The 22,265-nt window shown below is 37.5% G+C and overlaps 1 protein-coding gene and 1 long non-coding RNA gene across 2 annotated transcripts; both read left to right on the top strand.

Annotated features, from left to right (window-relative positions):
• Nucleotides 1–237: 237 nt before the first annotated feature.
• On the top strand, nt 238–17,326 carry ACTR6 (actin related protein 6). Its single transcript, XM_036459156.2, has 11 exons — nt 238–391; nt 2,033–2,150; nt 3,798–3,866; nt 4,972–5,095; nt 6,861–6,996; nt 7,087–7,143; nt 9,521–9,619; nt 9,713–9,791; nt 11,038–11,209; nt 12,863–13,001; nt 16,001–17,326. Exons 1-11 carry the CDS (start codon nt 324–326, stop codon nt 16,128–16,130), a joined length of 1,191 nt encoding a protein of 396 aa, XP_036315049.1. The 5' UTR covers nt 238–323; the 3' UTR covers nt 16,131–17,326.
• A 1,829-nt stretch (nt 17,327–19,155) lies between these two features.
• Nucleotides 19,156–19,666, top strand: LOC118730835. Its single transcript, XR_004991635.2, has 2 exons — nt 19,156–19,270; nt 19,471–19,666. It is a non-coding gene; the product is annotated as an uncharacterized LOC118730835 (long non-coding RNA).
• Nucleotides 19,667–22,265: the final 2,599 nt, after the last annotated feature.

Genomic DNA, 22,265 nt, shown 5'->3' with positions numbered 1-22,265 from the left:
ACAGGGGTTAGAAAGAAGGTTGCCGTAGCGAGTCAAACTTTGAAGTAGTAAAGGCCAAATTCGAAGTGGGCGGAAAGCATTGAGCAGAGTCCAGTCTTCTTCGGTCTCGCCACGACTTTTCCAAACGGGTGAGGCTGGAACGCCCAGTACCGACTCTGGCCGCAGAGCCGGTGGCTGAGCTGGCTCCCGCTTCCGGCGTCCTCCGTTGCTAAGGGATACAGGAAGCGCGCCCTCCAGCTCCGCCCACGCGGGCCGCAGCGTGCCGGAAGAAAACGTGAGGAGGGTCGGAAAGAGACCGAAAAGGCGTTGCGTTTCGGGCTAAGATGACGACGTTGGTGTTGGATAACGGAGCCTACAACGCCAAAATCGGTTACAGCCACGAGAATGTCTCGTAAGTGTTGGTTTTGACCGAGGAACACGGCACTTCCTGCGCTTCGTCTCTGGGACGTCAGGACCAGGCCCGTCCCCGCGGCCGCGAGCTGAGCCCAAGGGGATGCCCTCCTCCTGGGAGGGAGCTGGGGGGGAAACTTTGAACTGGAATTTAGATGCTAATTTGGGTCTGTGAGGCCCCGGAAGTGGGGCGTGTTTTTTTTGTTTTGTTTTGTTTTCTTAAAAATATATTTTATTGATTTTTTACAGAGAGGAAGAGAGAGGGATAGAGAGTTAGAAACTTCGATGAGAGAGAAACATCGATCAGCTGCCTCTTGCATACACCCCACTGGGGATGTGCCCACAACCAAGGTACATGCCCTTGACCGGAATCGAACCTGGGACCTTTCAGTCCGCAGGCCAATGCTCTATCCACTGAGCCAAACCGGTTTTGGCGGGACATGTGTTTTGTTTTGTAACCAGAAATTGCTCTGTTAAAAAGGGTTGCAGATCTGCAGGAGTCGTGGGCCAATGCGTTTTCTTAGAGACAGGTTGACAGCTTGCTTCCTATTCTCGGAGGGTTTTATGACCCCCAGAAATGTAAAAACCACGGTCTTAGTAGCTGGAGAACTCCAAAGCTTGTGTCTAAGCCCTTCGAAGTGCTCATTGGCTGACCTCCATTATACCAGTAGAGTCCATTAAACAAATACTACCATAGCATTTATCAGATACTGTATATGTGTTTGCATAAAGAATAAACAGTTTTAAAGACACGCTTTTCTTTTGTCATTCACAGAGGGGTGTGTTTTTCTTGTCCTTTCCGTTTTCTTTTGAAAAAGGACAATTGAACTGCTCAGGAATGTAAATTGTTTTCAGTCTTCTGGAAAATATTTTAGGCATGTGTATCGTTGTTTTTATTCTTTGACTCAGCAATTCTGTTACCAGTTACCTAAGGAATCAATCAGAGATGCTTGAGAACAATAAATACAGGATGCTCTGAATGATTTATAGCCACTGTGTGTGGTTAGCAAAAATTAAGGAAGGATGCTAAATAATCAAGAATGCCAGATTTATTAAAATTGCAATACAACCATAAGATTGATTACATGCAGCTTTTAAAAAATCATGTATTTAAGCATAGAGAAAAGCCTGTGCTGATAATGGATCTAGTTTGTCTTCCTAAATAGATTGTAAGCTCATGGTAGACACAACCATATTACTACTTCCTACTTCTGTACCCAAAGCATCTTACTGATTGAATATTTTGACTTTATGGAAATTTGATGTTACCGCCAGAATTTTGAACTTGTACTAGTAAACGTTTTACCAGAATTTTATTTAAAATTTATGAATTAAAGCCAGAAAGACCAGGAACTTTACCTAGGTGCCCTTTTATCTGTGTGGTGGCAGGAACAATACCCACCTGTAAAGGTATCTTGAGGAGTATTTGCGAAAGAAAAAGGGTCCAGTATATAACCGATATATATTGTATAATATATTAACCCTTTGGGGGGGAAAAAAAAGACACTTTTTATTGTGTGAAGACAATGAGAAACACTGGTTTTGGATATTTTTCTGGCATCCAGGGTGGTGGTGAAGTGAAAGTATTCATAGCAACTAAGTATTTAGGGAATAATTATATTACTTGATTCTTTGTTTACAGGGTTATTCCTAACTGTCAGTTCAGGTCAAAAACAGCACGTCTTAAAACTTTTACTGCTAACCAGATAGAAGAAATAAAGGACCCTTCTGGACTCTTTTATATCCTTCCTTTTCAGAAGGTAATTCAATTATATGCCATTTCTAGCATTACAGACCCAAATTTAAAGATAATGTTAAATGTATATGTAAGATTTTGCATGTATGGAAATATCTTTAGATTTCTAAAATATGTCATTTAGGCGCGCTCCCTCCTCGGAGCATGCCAGGCCTTCCCCATCTCCTCCCCTTCCCCTTCCCCTTCCCGGCCCAGGCATGTTACCATTAACTTCCTCACTTCCAAGCTCCAAGGGCCCTTCCTTTACTTTCATAACTTGTTTCCTAAGCCATTACTTCTAGGAATTACTTTGTCTACCTTTGTAATTTACTTAATAAATGTTCTTTTGCAAAAGTAAAAATAAAAAATGCCATTAAATTTTTCTTTTAAAAAATGTTTTTATTGATTTTTAAAAATATCTTTTATTGATTTTATACAGAGAGGAAGGGAGAGAGAGAGTTAGAAACATCGATGAGAGAGAGTCATCAATCAGCTGCCTCTTGCACACCCCCTACTGGGGATGTGCCCGAAACCAAGGTACATGCCCTTGACCGAAATCGAACCCAGGACCCTTCAGTCCCCAAGCCGAAGCTCTATCCATTGAGCCAAACCGGTCCTGGCTGTTTTTATTGATTTTTAAAAAGAGAGGAAGGGAAAGGGAAAGAAATTCATTGTGAGAGCAGAATCTGATCTGCTGCCTTCTGCATGCTCCCTACTGGGGATTGAACCTGTAACCCCTGTATGTGCCATGACCAGGAATGAACTGGCAATCTTTTTTTTTTTTTTTGGTCCATGGATTGCCCAATTTACAGAGCTACACTGGCCAGAGCTAAGTTTTAAATAAGATCTTATATAAAACCCAAACTTGAAATTAAAGTGTCCTATTAAAAATAAATGACCACCCTGGCCGGTGTGCTCGGTGGTTAGAGCATTGGCCCTCACAATGAAGGGTCTCTGGTTTGATTCTCAGTCAAGAGCATGTACCTGGGTTTCAGATTCTGTCCCCCCACCCCAGTTGAGGTGTGTTCAGGAGGCAACTAATCAGTGTTTCTCACTCTCCCCCTCCTTCCCTTGCACTCTCTAAAAATCTATGGAAAAATATCCTCGCATGAAGATTAACAAAATAAAAATAAAATAAAATAAATGACCATGCCCTGGCTGGGTAACTCAGTTAGTTAGAGTGTTGTCTCAATTTGCCAGTGTGGTGGATTTGATCCAGGTGAGGGCACAACAAGAATCAACCAATGAGTGCATAAATAAATGGAACAGCAAATCAGTGTTTCCTTTTCCCTCTCATCCCCCCCCCCCCAAAAAAAAAAATGAATAAATGACCAACCCATGATTTAGTTACTAATTGTAGGTATGGGTACTGAATTTTACTTGTTTGCCTTAAAACTAAATGAGATGAATACATTAAAGAAAATAAGCACAGAAAAGCATCTGTACTTATTGTTACATCTTTTGAAACCTTGACACTTTTGATAGTGTTGACTTGTAATTTTTTTTAACTTTTAAAAGGAGAAAAACATAATTAGTTTGAAATTCAAACATCATTAGACTGGTGAAGGTAACCATAACGAGACAGAAATCAGCAATTTAGAATATATTAATCTGACTTTTATTAATTGTTCAAATATTTTTGATGATTAAATTTTATTTTAAAATTTTTTAGGGTTACTTGGTGAATTGGGATGTTCAAAGACAAGTTTGGGATTACCTTTTTGGAAAAGAAATGTATCAGGTAACAAACTGGAGTATGTATTCAGATTTATTTCCAAGTCTTACTCAAATGAAAAATTAGTTTATATTTTAAGGTTTATAAACTTTTGAATATGCTTCAGATATATGTTTAAGTCACTAAATATTCTGTGCGTGGCTTTGATTTTCTATATGATAAGTGCAAGTGAATAGAATTTCCGTATTGAAGTGGAATTTGAGGTTGATAAGAGATACTCTGTATGAAACTCAAGATTAAAAGTTACTTCAGATTTCTATTATTAGGCTAATTTAGTATCTTATTTTTATTTTCACAATGAAATGTTTTTGCCTAAATATTTGAATGTGTGAATATTACAATATGAGAAATTTGTGCTTATAATGTCCATAGTGTGAATTTAAGTATATAGAGAAAATGTTCAAATGTTAATGCTGCTTAAGAATGGGTGGTAGAGAATTATGTACACATTAAATATCCTCAAGCTTCTAGCCTTTTAACATTTAAAAGCAAAATAACAGTAGCCTTAATGCTTATAGTTATTCATTACTTTTGCATAATTATATTTAAACAATTTGATAATACCACTTTCTTAAATGCTACTATTAAGACAGTTAAAATTTAATAATAGTTACCAGATTTCCTGTGTTCAAAGCCTTGGTCACTAGTTATATGAACGTTGGTAACTTACTCAACTCTCAGTTTTCTCCATTTGCTCAGCTATTTTTTTTTTTTTTAATATATTTTATTGATTTTTCACAGAGAGGAAGAGAGAGGGATAGAGAGTTAGAAACATCGATGAGAGAGAATCATCGATCAGTTGCCTCCTGCACATCCTCCACTGGGGATGTGCCTGCAACCAAGGCACATGCCCTTGCCCGGAATCGAACCCGGGACCTTTCAGTCCGCAGGCCGACGCTCTATCCACTGAGCCAAACCGGTCCCGACTTGCTCAGCTATTAACTGAGTATAATAAGATCAGTCTTATTATACTCAATTAATAAGATTTTGTGATTTTAAAATAAGTCTAGGATTATTGTGAGTTTAAAATAAGTCTGTTCATATATGTGAAATATGTTTATAATTTTAACACAAAGTTATAAAATTTTTGGGATTTTTTTCTCTCTTTTAGGTTGATTTTTTAGATACTAATGTTATTATCACAGAACCATATTTTAACTTTACTTCTATTCAAGAATCAATGAATGAGATTTTATTTGAAGAATACCAGTTCCAAGCAGTATTAAGAGTAAATGGTGAGTTAAAGTTTTGGTTGAAATTGAGTTATGTGAATATGGATATGAATAGGGTAAATGAACACTTAAAATCCAAGAATATTATTTCAGATTTGAAAAAAATAAAACATGGAATTTAAAAACTAGATGAATCCTTAGAGATTAGTCAGATTTCTCTCATTTTATCTTTATATTCATATAATATTTCACCCTAATGAAGTTATTAGCCATATATATCTATGAAAGATTATTGTTTCTGAGGTAGTTATCTTTTGTTACAGATATGCTTGTTATTATAATTATTACTAGTAGCCCCACACATGAATCTGTGCACCAGTAGTTCGCCAGTAGCTCACTGCTGCCCTCCAGTAGCTCTCCGCCCTCTGCCCCGCTCTATTGTAGCTCCCTCCTCCTACCCCCTCATAGCGCACTGCCCTACCCTCCCGCTGATCCATGATCCGGTTGTTACGTGGATAGTCAATACGCTTCACGGCCTAACAACCATTTGCATATTACATCTTTATTATATAGAATTGATTGAAAAAATGTTAGTCAGATTGCCAACATAGATTCTGTCACTATCATCCAGGAGTAAGTTTAATAAAGGTTAGAATTACATTAAAGGCTGTACAATGAATGTACAGTACTCTAGCTTCCAGAATTAAAGTTGTATAAAGCAACATTCTATATCTATAAAAGCCTAAATGACAAGTTGACTGGTCACTATGACATGCACTGACCACTGGGGGAAAGACACTCAATGAAGGAACTGCCCCCTGGTGGTCAGTGTGTTTCCACAGGGAGAGTGTCTCTCAGCCAGAAGACAGGCTCACAGCTGGTGAGTGTAGCTGGTGGTGGTAGTGCTACGGAGCAGCAGCGGCAGGTGCAGCCAGGGCCGGGATGAGAGCAAGCAGCGCAGCACCTGGCCTAGGCTCTGGCTCCTCCCTATCCGCCTGCTGCTTGGTGCACTGCTACATCCCTCGGGGAATGTCCGACTGCCGGTTTAGACCCGATCCCCACAGGCCAGGGGACTGAGAGGGCACAAACGAGGCTGAGGGACCCCCTCCCCCCAGTGCCCCCCACCTCTTCCCGCCCCCATGCACGAAATCATGCACTGGTCCTCTAGTACTAAGAGCAGAATTATGGTTAAGAGCAGAATCTCTAGAACAGTGTTCTCAACAAAGGTGATTTTGCTCCTCAGGGCACATTTGGCAGTGTCTGGAGACATTTTTGGTTGTCTAGTGGGTAGAGAACACAGATGCTGCTAAACATCTTACAATGCACAGGACAGCCCTAACAGCGTGGAATTTTCTGGCCCAAGATGTCAATATTTTCAAAGTTGAGAAGCTCACGCTGCATAGGTTTGAATTTTGGCTCTGGTTGGCTCTAATTGTATGACTCTGGGCCATTATTTAACTTCTGTGTGCTGCAGTTTCTGTAAAATAGGATTGTTGTGAGATTTAAAGCACACATACTCAGTGGGGTTTAGTGTAGTGTCCAACATGTCATGAATGCTCAGTAAAATTATCTGCTGTTAAAACAATTTTATAAGCTATGGAATGGATATTTACTTTTGAAAATTGATCACAAATTTATATTTACCACAAAAAGTGATGTTTGAGAGTTTAAACACTATAAAGAACTTTTGACAGTTATGAGTATAATAAGTTAACGTTTTTCTTATAAACAAAAGAAAACATTTGTCTTTGCCTTAGTTTCTACCTTTCTTTATTGCTTTAAAATAATTACAATGTTTCTTTTTCTCTTCCTTTTTTTTTCTTAATAGCCGGGGCTCTCAGTGCACATAGGTATTTCCGAGATAACCCTTCCGAATTATGCTGTATCATTGTTGATAGTGGGTACTCCTTTACACATATAGTGCCTTATTGTAGAAGTAAAAAGAAAAAAGAAGCAATTATTCGGTGAGCTGCATTAAATTTTTATGTTATTTTTTAGAATAAAACTGAAAAATGTGTGATAAATTGATTCAAATTTCCTTTCTCCTTTTTTAGGATAAATGTGGGTGGGAAACTCTTAACCAATCATCTAAAGGAGATCATATCTTATAGGTAATACTTAACTTTTATTCTTTGGGAGGATGGGATGCTGGCAGTGAAGTTTTTCAAGCAACTTAAAATTATTCTTTACCTTTAGTTGTAACTTCAGGTGGCATTTCTATATGATTAGTGCTTTAAAAGCTATATCACATATATAAATACTAAGATGTTTAAATCGAAAAGCTTTCTAGCATTTAAAATCATATTATCTGCCAGGACCGGTTTGGCTCAATGGATAGATCGTCGGTCTGCAGACCGAAAGGTCCCAGGTTCGATTCCAGTCAAGGGCATGTACCTTGGTTTTGGGCACATCCCCAGTAGGGGGTGTGCAAGAGGCAGCTGATCGATGATTCTCTCTCATCGATGTTTCTAACTCTCTATGCCTCCCTCACACCCCCTACTGGGGCTCGAGCCGCAACCAAGGTACATACCCTCAACCGGAAGTGAACCTGGGACCCCACAGTCCATGGCCTGATGGTCTATCCACTGAGCTAAACCAGTGAGGGCTTAAAATAAAATTTTATCGACTTCAGAGAGGAAGGAAGAGGGAGGGAGAGATAGAAACATCAATGATGAGAGAGAATTGTTGGTTGGCTGCCTCTTGCACAACTTCTGCTAGGACTGGAATCAAACCTGGGACCCTTCAGTTCGCTAGCTGACACTATATCCACTGAGTCAAACTGGCTAAGGCAGAAGCAATAATTATTTATTGAATAGAGGGACTATCTAAACACTTTATACACACACACACACACACACACACACACATATATATATATTTAGGATGATAGACTTATAGCTATGTTAAATTGGCAATATTACCTTTTTAGAAGTTGAAGAGTTGGAGTCCCAAAAAGGTAAAGTAACTTGGCTACTAAGGTAAGATTAAACCTATGTCTCCAGCTCCTAAGTCCATGTTTATAAATACCCAGGTATCTTTTCCGCCCCGATCTAAATTTCCTACATTAGAAATATTGCCAAATACATTTTAAAAAAGATATATATTTTATTGATTTTTTTTACAGAGAGAAAAGGAGAAGGATAGAGAGTTAGAAACATCGATGAGAGAGAAACATCAAACAGCTGCTTCCTGCACACCCCCTACTGGGGATGTGCCCAAAACCAACGTACATGCCCCTGTCGGGAATCAAACCTGGGACCTCTTAGTCTGCAGGCCGACACTGTATCCACTGAGCCAAACCAGTCAGAGTGCCAAATACATTTTAATAGATCACTCTGATTGAATATTTTAGCGCAATAAGAAATAATTTTTTTAATATATTTTATTGATATTTTACAGAGAGGAAGGGAGAGAGATAGAGAGCTAGAAATGTCGATGAGAGAGAAACATCGGCCAGCTGCCTCTTGCATACCCCCTACCGGGGATGTGCCCGCAACCAAGGTACATGCCCTTGACCGGAATCGAACCCGGGACCTTTCAGTCCGCAGATCGCCGCTCTACCACTGAGCCAAACCGGTTTTGGCAGAAATAATTTTTAAAGAGTATGTAATAGCATAAGAAAATGTTCATGAGATCATGTTTAGTCTAAAACATAAGAAGTAAACAGGTATATAATCTTATATATTCAAAGGAAGTAACCTTTGTTTTTTTTATAAATCTTTATAAATTTTTGTTTTTTATAAATCTTTATACATTAAGCCTGTGGGTTTTATAATTTACTCATTAAATATTTATTTAGCATCCATTACATGCCAGGTACTGTGTGCTGACTCACAATACTTTTGTAATTAGAAAAGAAAGTGCAGAGTTAAAAGCACGATTCTTTCAGAATGGTTGAAGGAAAAAGTTTGCTCTTTAATTGTGTAAACATTACCCCTTAACACGTTTTCAGTTTCCTTCTTTAAACTGGACTTATGTTTGCCTTTACAGGGATGATGTGGAGATAAAATAAAATAATGGAAATAGGTTGTGGCTGGGTGGTGGTGGGCAAAGGAGGGGGAAATGAGATTCATGTGCAAGTGTCAACATAAGAGTTTAAGTCAAAAATAATAATAATGGAAATAAGTATTCCATAAAGTTACAAATATTTTACACATTCAATTTACTATTTTAAAAAATTAGTTACCTAAACATTTAATTTCAAAAAAAAATATTTAAAATGATATTTATAAGTTATATATAAATATTTTCCATATCATTTTTAAAAATATGTTTTTGAGAGAGAGAAAGGAAGAGAGAGAAAGAGAACATCTATTGGCTGCTTCCTGCACCCCTTCCCCTGGATGGGATCTAGCCCACCCCCCAGGCATATGTCCTGATCAGGGATGGAACCGAACTGATGGCCTTTCGGTGCACAGGACAGCGCTCAACCAACTGAGCTATACTATTCTGGGCTCTTTTCCATTTAAAATTTTTATTTCTTTTTAGGCAGTTACATGTTATGGATGAAACGCACGTGATTAATCAAGTGAAAGAAGATGTATGCTATGTGTCTCAGGATTTTTATAAGGATATGGATATTGCCAAGTATGTATAAAGGGATTCTAAGAATTGGGAAGTTGATTCTTGGGAATGTTATACATAGTAAAATATTTCATAAATTTCTATTTTGTTTTCCAGGTTGAAAGGAGAAGAAAATACAGTGATGATAGACTATGTTTTGCCTGACTTTAGTACAATTAAAAAGGGCTTCTGTAAGGTAATTTGAAAAATCCTCATTATATTTCTTCAAGTGACCACCTCAGATTTGGAAAGCATCCAGCTGGGATTCTGTAGTCTTAACAGAATTGTTGATGGCTGCCTTTCTGTTGGCCATTTTTCCAGGCACAAGTGCATAAGTGATTAATAAATGTCTCACTAAAGTTATTTAGAAAAAGAACTGTCAGCCGAATGACAAATCTGGAGATAAACAGAAGTTGGTTATTTGCCTTTTATGAATATTGATACAGTTGATGGAGGACTGAATTGCTGATATTTCTTTTTATATATTTTAAGTATTTTTAAAATACATTTTTATTGATTTCACAGAGGAATGGAGAGAAAGAGAGAGATAGAAACATCAGTGATGAGAGAGAATCATTGATTGGCTACCTCCTGCATGCCCCCCACTGGAGATCAAGCCTACAACCCTGGAATCGAACCTGGGACCCTTCAGTCTGCAGGCTGGTGCTCTATCCACTGAGCAAAATCAGCTAGGGCTATTTTAAGTATTTTTATACCTATATAAAGGATTTGGATATACTGTATTATGGGAGGAAAATTGTATATATGAATCAAATGAAGTGAAAATCTATAACTGAATTTAGAAAAGCTAATGAGATGGAATATTATTTTAATGATGGTAAGATGTTGTAGAAGGAGGGTTTTTTCCCCCTCTGATTCCTCAAGAACACAGCTCACGGGTGGGTGGGTTAGCAATAACAAGAATTTCAGTGGTAATGCCTATATATTTGCTTAAGTCATTTGGAAACAGACTTTTAAATAGAGATTGAATAAATAATAAATGTAAAAATGTAGGCTTTTTGCACAAGGGAAAGGGAATATCCTAATAGAATGAACTACAGTATTCAATAAGCAATAGGGGAGTGAAAGTAGATAAGGGAAGAAACATAAGACAGTAAGTGTTTTCTATTGAGAGTATGTTCTTTGTTCTCTGGAAATCACAGTATAATAAGTAGTTTATGAAGTTTTCTCTCATCTGTTCTTTTCTTTCTGTTTTAAAATGTGTGGAATAAAACCAGATTATCGTTGGGGGAATAGCTATGTTAGCAACACCAATTATTTATTTGTATAGTTTAGGCAACAGGAGAGAAAACTACTTATTTCTAACTTTTGAGAACCTGAAACTTCTAGGAACATGTTAATATATTAGTATTACATATTACTAAATTTTATTTGTCATGTGATCCAGATAATGTAGTAAATATTTTATCTCTTACTTTAAGCCAAGGGAAGAGATGGTGTTAAGTGGAAAATATAAATCTGGGGAACAAATTCTTCGTCTGGCCAATGAGAGATTTGCTGTTCCGGAAATACTCTTTAATCCTTCTGATATAGGAATTCAAGAAATGGGAATTCCAGAAGCTGTTGTCTATTCAATTCAGAACTTACCTGAAGGTACATAGTTAAAATACTGAGTAGTAATGATATATTTACAAAACCTTATGTGAATTCGAGAAGTCATCTGTTTCTTCTAAATAATTTCAGGAAATAGCAAGTCTTTTACTTGTAGAGATTTCTAGATCCAATAATATACTTGAGTAATTCTTTATCGGTCCCAGATCTTACATCTCATATGGGAAAAGTCATAATGGTCCACTTAAGCTTGAAGAAATTCTTCTCTCCATGAGTATTAGATTATCATATTTATTGTAGAAAAAGTTTTAATTTAACCCACCTTTGCACAGAATATGACTTTATAACTTAGCAACTTAAATGGCTTTCAGCTGTTGGTAGGATTGGTTTATTCTTTTTGTTATATTCGGATTGATACAATTTTAATGAGATTGAAGTATATGATACTTTGGAGTGATGTCTGATTAGTTAAATCAGTGAGATTAGTTAAATCTCACTGATTTAACTAATATTCTTGAGTGCTAGAGTACTTTTATATCTTAAAAATGTCTTTTTAGTTCATAAGGAGCAGTAGGCATTGGAGAAAACCTAGCATATGCAACATCCTTTCCTTTCTATATAATAAAAAAAGGAAAAATGAAAAAGAAAGTCAATAATGCCAACAGCTTAATATAATTATTTTACAACAATTTTCATATTAATATTTCATATTAATTTCACACTTTATATAAAGTTGCAGTCATGAGATATGCAACATTTTATACTATACTCCTTTAATGTCATGCCAGGAGACTCAGTGTCAATATATACTCATTCCTTCTTTTATGCCAGTACTCGGTATTGTAATTTTTTTTTTAATACATTTTTATTGATTTCAGAGAGGAAGGGAGAGGGAGAGAGAGATAGAAACATCAATGATGAGAGAAAATAATTGATAGGCTGCCTCCTAGACCCCCCCCACTGGGGATCGAGCCTGTAACCAGGGCATGTGCCCCTGACTGGAATCAAACCTGGGACCCTTCAGTCCTATTCATTGAGCCAAACCGGTGACGGCTCAGTATTGTAATTCTTGATAAATTTCCCTGGGGTGCTGAGTTGGCTTCTAATACTGGCTAACCATATGGCACTTAATGTTTTCCATCATGTATCTTTAATGAGTACAAAACAAGATCCTTTCTTTAAATATTATTATAGATTATGAGTATTTCTCACTATTAAGTGAAAATACTTATTGCATAATACTTACACAAATACCTGTCTGAGTGAGATAATATGAAGTTAAAATGTCACAAAGGACCTCCTTTTCATCTTTCACTAGCTCTGTCTCAACCTACACAAAGATCCCTCCCATTTTAGGGAAGAATAGCTATAATTATCAAATGTCCACTAATAGAATGTTACTGATATATGTATAGCTTAAAGTAAGTAGTCCCATAGTTCAGCCCCTCACCTTAGCCTTTGTTCAATATCTAGAGGTCATATTTCTGTTTAATATATCTATTTATAATATCATTATAAAAATCTCAGAAATTTATAATTTATATGGTTATAAAAATATTATATGGTTTCCCAACCAGTACCTGTGATCCCTAATTGCTTTCACCTAAGCCCTCATCCTTATTATTCCATAAAGATAGGTAAACAGATTTTCTAATGCCTTTTTTACTCTCCATTCTCCCTTTTTTTCTTTTAAAGAAATGCAGCCGCATTTTTTTAGGAACATTGTTTTGACAGGAGGAAACTCCCTTTTCCCAGGATTTAGGGATCGGGTTTACTCAGAAGTTCGATGTCTCACTCCAACAGATTATGATGTTTCTGTTGTGCTGCCTGAAAAGTAAGTGTTGGCTCATATAGACATAAAACATGGCAGACTGTAGATCAGGTGGACTGTGGATAAGCAGACAAGTTTAAAACCTGGTTCTTCCACGTTGGTCGGTTTCTTTCACCTTTGGGATCCTCATTTTCCTTTACTCAAAAATTGAAGTGATAGCCCTGACTGGTGCAGTGGTTAGAGTGACGGCCCACACACTGAAGGATCTCAGGTTTAATTCCTGGTCAAGGGCACGTGCACGTACCTGGGTTTCAGGTTCACTCCCCCCCCCCCTTCCCAACCCCCTACTAGTTGGAGCTCATTTGAGAGGCAACCAATCGATATGTTTCTCTCACATCAATGTTTCTCTTTCTCTTCCTCTCCCCTCTCTCCTTTACCCTCTCCCCCCTCCCTTTCTTCCAAGCTCTCTGAGAAAAGCTATGAAAAACATATCCTCAGGTGAGGGTTAACAACAACAACAACAAAATTGAAGTGACAAACCTTCCATTTCAGTAGATTCAGTGTTATGAAGTATGTGAAATGTCCACCATATGATTAGAACATGTTGGGCACTTGTTAATATGAGATCAATTCCCTATAGTAAGTCAGTCTTCTTTCCTAAGATATTTTTGAAAATATATATATTTTATTGATTTTTTACAGAAAAGAAGGAAGAGAAAGAGAGAGAGTTAGAAACTTCGATGAGAGAGAAACACCGATCAGCTGCCCCCTGCACACCCCCCACTGGGGATGAGCCTGCAACCAAGGTACATGCCCTTGACTGGAATCAAACCTGGGACCCTTGAGTCCGCAGGCCGACGCTCCACTGAGCCAAACCAGTTTCGGCTTTCCTAAGAGTTTTTATAGGCAAAGCAATTAGGTTATTATCTGTTTGAGTTATTTGAGGTGTGTCGTTTCCTGAGAGTTTCTCTCAAGTATAGAAATTTAAGAATTTACCCATTGAAGTAAGTTATGTTCATAAGTTGTTTTGGAATGTTTTAAGATAATTTAAAATATTTTAAATTAACTTTTAAATGTAATTAGTTTTTCTTAAATTCAAAACTGTTTTATATGGTATATTCCCCTACCCTGTTTTATGAGAAAAAGCAGATATCATTTCTACTTTACTGGTAAAAACAATTAAGGCAGAATTTTAGAGCTATAAGGAAGGCTTACACATCATCCTGTCCAGTGTTCTTACTTTGTAAATGAAGAAGCAAGAATTCATAAGTTGTCAAAGGCAGTGAGTTGATAGCAATGACCAAATCAAAACCCAGTTCTCTTTACCTGGAGGCAGGATCTCTTACCAAACATACATCTAATAATTGCTCCCTTCCAAGTTTTAAGTGGCAGAGACCCCACATACCTGACTTAGTTTTAGAGTTTTGTTTTAAAGCTAAAGTAGAAATTTTCAAAACCTACAGCAGGCCCTCATCTGATTACTTATTTCATAGCTATCAGGTAAAATAATAAACTACCATTAGATATTAAAATTATTCTTATCATCATTGATGTTCATATACTCTTTACAGTATGAAGCATACTGGATTTTTATCCTGCATTTTATTTTAATTATTTGTTTATTTTAATCCTCTTCCTACAGTGTACATATTGATCTTAGAGGGGGAATGAGAGAGAGTGAAACGCTGATGGGAGAGAGAACATCACTTGGTTGCCTTTCATATGTGCCCTGATCAGGGATTGAACTCACCACATAGTTATGTGCCCTGACCAGTAATCAAACCCAAAACCTTTTGGTATATGGGACAACGCTCCAACCAATTGAGCCACACTGGCCAAGCTTTATCCTGAATTTTATTTATTTTATATATTTTTATTGATTTCATAGAGGAAGAGAGAGGTAGAGAGAGAAACGTCAATGAGAGAGAATCATTGATTGGCTGTCTCCTGCACGCCCCCTACTGGGGATCAAGCCTGCAACCCAAGCATGTGCCCTTGACCAGAATCGAACCTGGGACCCATCAGTCTGCAGGCTATATCTGCTGAGCCAAACTGGCCAGGGCTTATCCTGCATTTTAAGTGTGAGTTAAACACATTACAGGCCAAGGGATGCACAGAAGTAATTTTATTCTTTATTCATCAAATCTATATTGCATATCTGCTCGTATATGTTTGTGTGTGTGTGTGTGTGTGTGTGTGTGTGTGTATTCCTCTCCCGGCAAGATTAGGAAATACAATAAGGAAAACATTAACTTTTTTATTTCTCATGTTTTAGATTTGAAACTGAATTGGGGATAGTGGAACAGTAGAAATAGAATTAAGTTAAGACAGAGTATATAACCTTGCTTGTAAACAAAGCCAAACTAAATTTTAACTTGCTTTAGTTTTACTTACTGTCCATGTCCTACCATGTAACTGTTTATCTTGCACTGTTTTCTAAATGTTTCATTTATTAGAGGCAACAGAGTATAGCAGCAAAAGCATGGACTGTGTGATAACAATTCCGGTTGAATCTAGTTCCAGACTTAATCTCTCTGGCCCTTATTTTCCAAACTTATAAAATGGGAGTTATAATAACTATATTGCTGTGTGATGACATATCTTTACTGCATACTAAAATTAGACTCACTTATGACAGTGTTTTTCATTTTATGTATTTTTGATCTTTTGCTTGTATTCTTGTTTTCTATTATAAGAACTAGAGGCCCGAAGCACGAAATTCATGTAATGGGCTTGGCCCTCACAGCCACAGCTTTGTCTGGAAGGTTATCCGGTATTCCGTCCGGAAGGTCGTTTGGCTGTCTGGTCTAATTGGCATATTATGCTTTTATTATTATAGATTCAGAGCACAGGGAAAAAAATCAAAAGAAGAACTATTTGTAATGTTGATAAAGATTCCTTTCTTTCTGAGTTTGCTTTAGTCCTATGAAGTTTATTATTATTTTCACACTTTAATGACTTCTGTTAGGTAGTGACTGCTACATTTTAGTGACTAATTAATGTTTTTTGCCTTTTAGTTTTATAAGATCATCTGGATTCATTTATGTTACCTTTATTTTTAGCCCTATTACTTATTCCTGGGAAGGAGGAAAAATGATATCAGAGAATGATGATTTTGAAGATATGGTGGTAACAAGAGAAGATTATGAAGAAAATGGACATAGCATCTGTGAAGAGAAATTTGATATTTAAGAAACATTTCTGAAAGTTTTGACTGGTTGCAACAAAGGTTTAATTTATATGTTCTTTTTAAAGATTAAGGATCTGTGCTACCTTTTATCTGAAGAAAAAAACTTGAACTTATGTAAATACTTTGATCTAAGGATAACTTTCAAAGGTTTCTCAGCTAGGTTACTAAGTGAACTGTAACTCAGCCCCTATTTTCATTTAGGAGCTAGATTACTGTAACAATGCTTATGCTGTTTCTCAGAATAGGTTATCTTTCACTAGAAGATGAAAGAATAAATGCATTTTAGGTTTAATTCTTCATAGTTGAAAGCATAGTTGGTCCATTTTCCTTAAGAGTTGTGTGACTGACTAGGAATTGGCCAAAGTGTTTTCAGTCTGGTATGATTTCTCTCTCTTTTAGAAGTATTTTATTTTAAATTTCTCATTCTTATTTGTATATACTTAAGTTGTAAAGACCATTCTTATGTGTGTTTAATGTTTATTTTTTACTTAGAGTAAGTTTGAAAATGTGGAGACTAAAACCAATTTACTAAAGTGTTTTTAGTCACCACTGTGTTGGCAGAAATGTATTCACTCATAAAAATACTGCACCATTTTGGGGGATTGAAATAAATTTGATGTTAACTTGGGGTTCGACTGAAATGAATATTAGTTTTAAAATCTAATCTACAGTAAGCATATTAAGATGTTAAAGGTAGGCTTCTTTAATGGCAAACAGTAGGAACTCATTAGAGCAATCCTAAGTGAAACATCATTTATCAGCAGGACAGAGGACAGCTCGGGAAATCTAGGAAAAAGCTGGACCGACAGCCCTAAGAATAAAAACCAGATAACCTTAGGCGTCTAGATTATAGAAATTAAGAGACAATCCTTACAGAGCCTTACCATCAAAATATCTCAGCTTCTGTATTTTCTATCTTAGGCCTGTGCTCATAAATCAGATTCCTCCCAATCTCTTTTCCCAACTTGGGATCATGTGCCTACCTTATGGCTTTACGGACTTTGACAGTCCCAACAAGACAGCCTAGAGTAAAAGAAGGAAGTTTCCCATAGGGAAATTAAGGTGAAGAGACAGACGCTGGGCTGGGTGAAAGAGCTGTGTATTAACTACAATTATATATTGAATTATATTGGGGTAAGGCCAGGTCAGTCCTTCCAAGACCGAGGCTGGTTATCATTACAGAGTTTGAAGATACACAATTACTAACATATAATTTGTGGACATTGTAGGAAAAAGATGCTGGTGGCATAAAAAAGTTTTTGCAACCATACAATTGAACAGTGCTAGAATTTCAAGGTAATGTAGTTGGAGGTAAAAAGATAAGCCCATTTAAAGGGCTTTTCTTGACTTGTCAGGATGTGATCTTGGTCAGATAGAATACTGTCATTACCAGCCAGGTGTTTTTGCTGTGAGGAACTAGGCATTCCTCAAGGCTGCATTCCCAAAACATGCCCTCACCTGAAGGCTTCTGTTATATTCTACTGAGGATGATGCATATGCGTTCATATCCTTACTACAGTAGACCAGAATTTATGTATACAGTGTAGGTCTCAGAGTGCTTTTTTGAGACCATAAAAATTCATTTCTTAAATTAATGAACATAGAGCCTAATCCTTTATCTGTAGTTTCAAAGCTCCCATGTATTTATTTTTTTAAAATATATTTTATTGATTTTTCACAGAGAGGAAGGGAGAGGGATAGGTAGTTAGAAACATCAATGAGAGAGAATAATTGACCAGCTGCCTCCTGCACACCCCCTACTGGGGATGTGCCCGCAGCTATTGTACATGCCCTTGACCAGAACCTTTTGGTCTACAGACTGACGCTCTATTCACTGAGCCAAACCGGTTTCGGCAAAGCTCTCATGTATTTCAATATCTGCCTAATTTTGAAAACTTTATTGCTAGAGATGTTTTAATATTATAAAATAAGTTGACTTCAAAGAGAACATTTAACTTTAGCTCAGAATAATAAATATTCTCTGATATAATGATTAAAGATCTCTATTATTTTAGAAAAACATTAATGATTTTTTAAAAAATATATTTTATTGATTTTGTACAGAGAGGAAGGGAGAGAGATAGTCAGAAACATCGATGAGAGAGTGTCATCGATCAGCTGCCTCTTGCACACCCCCTACTGGGGATATGCGCACAACCAAGGTACATGCCCTTAACCGGAATCGAACCCGGGACCCTTCAGTCCCCAAGCCGACGCTCTATCCATTGAGCCAAACCGGTCTCGGCACATTAATGATTTTTTTGAACACATAACAAAAAACGTAAAAAATTAGTGATGATCTTAAGTATGAGATTTACTAGGAGATAGCGCTTAGTCATATTAGAGTTTAATATTTTTATTATAATTTGCATGCAGGGAAGTAACATGTTGGCCCTGCATAATATACACCTTAAGATAGAAGATTAGGATTTATAGCAATGAGTAATCAAGATAGAACTGCCTTCTCAAAAGCTTTTTCTATCTTGGTTTTGAAATTTTTAATCCAGTGATGATTGGCTTTAATATACAATAGTATAAACTGATCATGTCCACCTACTTCTCTGTCTGTCCCAAATCCTTTTAAGCTCAGAGAAGAGAGGCAAATGAGATCAGGGAGGCATACACAGAACACTCAGATGCTACTTGTGATATATTCTTTCTCAACCTGGGTGGAAGGCACATAGGTGTTTATTGTATTAGAATCTATACTTTATTATGTGCATGAAACAGTTCATATATTTTATTAGGAGAGTAAATCCTGAAGGATGCCATTAGTGAACAAATGCGGAGAAACTTTTTTTTTTTTTTTTTAATATATTTTATTGATTTTTCACACAGAGGAAGAGAGAGGACAGAGAGTCAGAAACATCAATGAGAGAGAATCATCGATCAGCTGCCTCTTGCACACCCCCTACTGGGGATGTGCCCGCAACCAAGGTACATGCCCTCAACCGGAATCGAACCCGGGACCTTTCAGTCCCCAGGCCGACGCTCTATCCACTGAACCAAACCGGTCCCGGCCAAATGCGGAGAAACTTTTTAAAATATGGAAAACTAATTGGATTAAGTTGTTAGAGAAAATAGGACAAGAAAACCTAGATCAGGAAAGGAGAAAACCAAAGATGTAAGAATAATTCGAGAGGTATTTTATTTTATTTTAAAAAATATGTTTCATTGATTTTTTATAGAGAGGAGAGGAGAGGGATAGAGAGTTAGAAACATCAATGAGAAACATCAATCAGCTGCCTCCTGAGGATGTGCCCTCGACTGGAATTGAACCTGGGACCCTTCAGTCCATAGGCCGACGCTCTATTCACTGAGCCAAACCTGTCAGGGCTCGAGAGGTATTTTAATTTAGGGCAAATCCAACGAGTAGGAGATCATGGGGAAGCCATATAAAGAATGAGATGGAAACAGCTAAACTCAACTCCCTTTCTTGGAGTTGAGGCTCAGCAGAAAGAGTAGAAGTGTAAGAGTTGGAAAGAGAAACAGAATAGAAACTGAAGTAATGTCATATCCACTAAGAGTATTAGAATTTTAAAAACTTAAAGGGGCAGTTGATTGTGGCACTGATCTTTGGCTAAAGACAAGAGCTCAAACCTCATTACAAAGAATTCTGGGCAGGGTCCTAAATTTAGTACACTTTCCTCCTGCTGGGGAAAGACACCCTAATTAGAACTTAATTCACTGTCAGGGAAAACGGGGAATTCATAAATGAAAAAACAAACACCCAAACATTAAACATTTGAGGAGTGCTTAACACCACCAAATCCAGCAAACAAGAATGAACCCCTAGGGAATAAAATAAGCAAAAGAAACTTTTTAAGTAATATTCTCTGAGAGACTGGTGAGGGAATTGCATCTATTACAACAACAACAGGTTGCTATAACAAAGATCTTAGAAATTAAAAGTAGAGATTTGTTTAAAGTGTTTTTTTTTTTGTTTGTTTGTTTGTTTTGTTTAAAGTCCTCAATTGAGCTGAAACCGGTTTGGCTCAGTGGATAGAGCGTGGGCCTGCGGACTGAAGGGTCCCGGGTTTGCTTCTGGTCAAGGGCATGTGCCTGGGTTGCGGGCACATCCCCAGTGGGGAGTGTGCAAGAGGTGGCTGATCGATGATTCTCGCTCATCGATGTTTCTATAACTCTCTATCCCTCTCTGTAAAAAAATCAATAAAATCTATATTTAAAAAATAATAAATAAATAAAAATAAAGTCCCCAATTGACACCCCTTGCCAATCCCCCCGCTCCCTTAAGTAGAGATTTCTTATGCTTAGTTCATGGTTGAATAGCAGAACAGATAGTACTAAAGAAGGAAAAACAGCCGGGACCGGTTTGGCTCAGTGGATAGAGCGTCGGCCTGCGGACTGAAAGGTCCCGGGTTCGATTCCGGTCAAGGGCATGTACCTTGGTTGCGGGCACATCCCCGGTGGGTGGTGTGCAAGAGGCAGCTGATCGATGACACTCTCTCATCGATGTTTCTAACTCTCTATCCCTCTCTCTTCCTCTGTGTGAAAAATCAATAAAATATATTAAAAAAAAAAAAAAAAAGACTGAAAAACAGAAAGAAGCTAAGGGAATTTCCCCAGAATGTAGCACAATTGGGCAAGGACTGGGGTGGCTGGGGAAAGAGGCTAACTAACAACCACAGTGTAGGCTATGCGGTCCACTTAGAGCAGGGATGGGGAACCTTTGTTCTGCCAAGGGCCATTTGTATATTTATAACATTGAAGGGCCATACATAATTATCAACTTAAAAATTAGCCTGCTATACTTGGTCACACAGTTAATTAGGTCACCCCTATTGCTTTGGCAGGGCCAGACCAAATGACTTAGAGGGCCCGCGGGCCGGATGTTCCCCACCCCTGACCTTCTCCAAAGAACAGGACTTGGATGAGCTTTCATACAGGACAGAGGTATCCTTGCACTTTTGGCCTTTGTTGAGGTGTCCATTCACATACTATCCTGAAGCTTCTCATTCCCATGTTGTTTTGTCTTTGTTTTCAAGTCTCTAATCCTCCAATCAACCCATTAGCCAGTATTTCCAGCCATATCTTTATGCAAACTGGACAACTGGAAACGCTGCTCTCAGTTCTGGTCCTGGGGTCATTTCCCTTGCCTCCGCAGGTTAGGCACGCACAGCAGCATGCCTTTGTCCAGTGGAAGCGGTCCATACAAGTTTGGACTCAGGTTGGACAAGTCGGTGGCGTGAGCTCACCCCTAGAGAATTTAGTGCACTGTTTACCTTTCCTGCAACCCACATCTGTGACCTCATGGAGGTTCCCAAGTACCAAAGAGAAAGAATTCAAACCTGGCTTATAGGTAGTTATGCATGACATGGTGGGCACTGGCCAGAACTGGAGTGCTGGCATTAATCAAATGTGGAATTATACACCTGTGAGGGAATCAACTGGGCAACAGAGTAGCCTATTAGTATCATTGACGACAGAGTTGTTAAAGGAGAGTTGCAGCTACACCAATGTTCTGGTTTTTATGTTCAAAAATCTTTCTAGCATGCAAGCAGTTTGTATAGTAAAAGCACCCCAAAATCCACTTGTGGAGAGTACAGGGAAGAAAGATTTCCGGGGGGGAGGGAGGAGGATCTCAAGAATGATTTTCAATCTTGAATATTATGTATATAAATTATATGTGATAAGAGTTTTGTATCAACATTTGTTTCTTTGAGTTAGAAAATCTTTTACTTAATCTGGATAGTATCTAAGAATGTGAATTATATAAGATCAGGCTGTGAATTCCCATTATAATTTACTGGATATTCTAACAGGAGGTAAGCTTTACAGTGACGGGAGCTGGGTTTTATTTATACAGGGGGAAAAATACTTTGCATATAACGAGTCTCTCAAATTGGGAATTCTATTTAAGCCTAATAACTGTAATTTATGGAGTTGTCACTAGATGGAGTGGCACCTCTTGGTTAGGATTTTCTCTTTAGGAATTAATGCCTCAACTTACAAAAACCATTCAGTAGAAGACAATTTTTTTTTTCTTGTAAACAAGATTAATCTAATAGTAGTATATATGCTGATGAAAATAAGCTTTTTAAAGAAATGTCATTCAATTTAAATGTTAAAGCATTTCAAGCATTGCTGAGCAACTCTAATTTCATTTCTAAATTGGA

Source organism: Pipistrellus kuhlii, unplaced genomic scaffold, assembly GCF_014108245.1.
Source record: "Pipistrellus kuhlii isolate mPipKuh1 unplaced genomic scaffold, mPipKuh1.p scaffold_m20_p_3, whole genome shotgun sequence".
Lineage (NCBI taxonomy): Eukaryota > Metazoa > Chordata > Mammalia > Chiroptera > Vespertilionidae > Pipistrellus > Pipistrellus kuhlii.
Note: the sequence above shows the minus strand (reverse complement) of the source record. Positions and strands in the feature narration are given on the sequence as shown.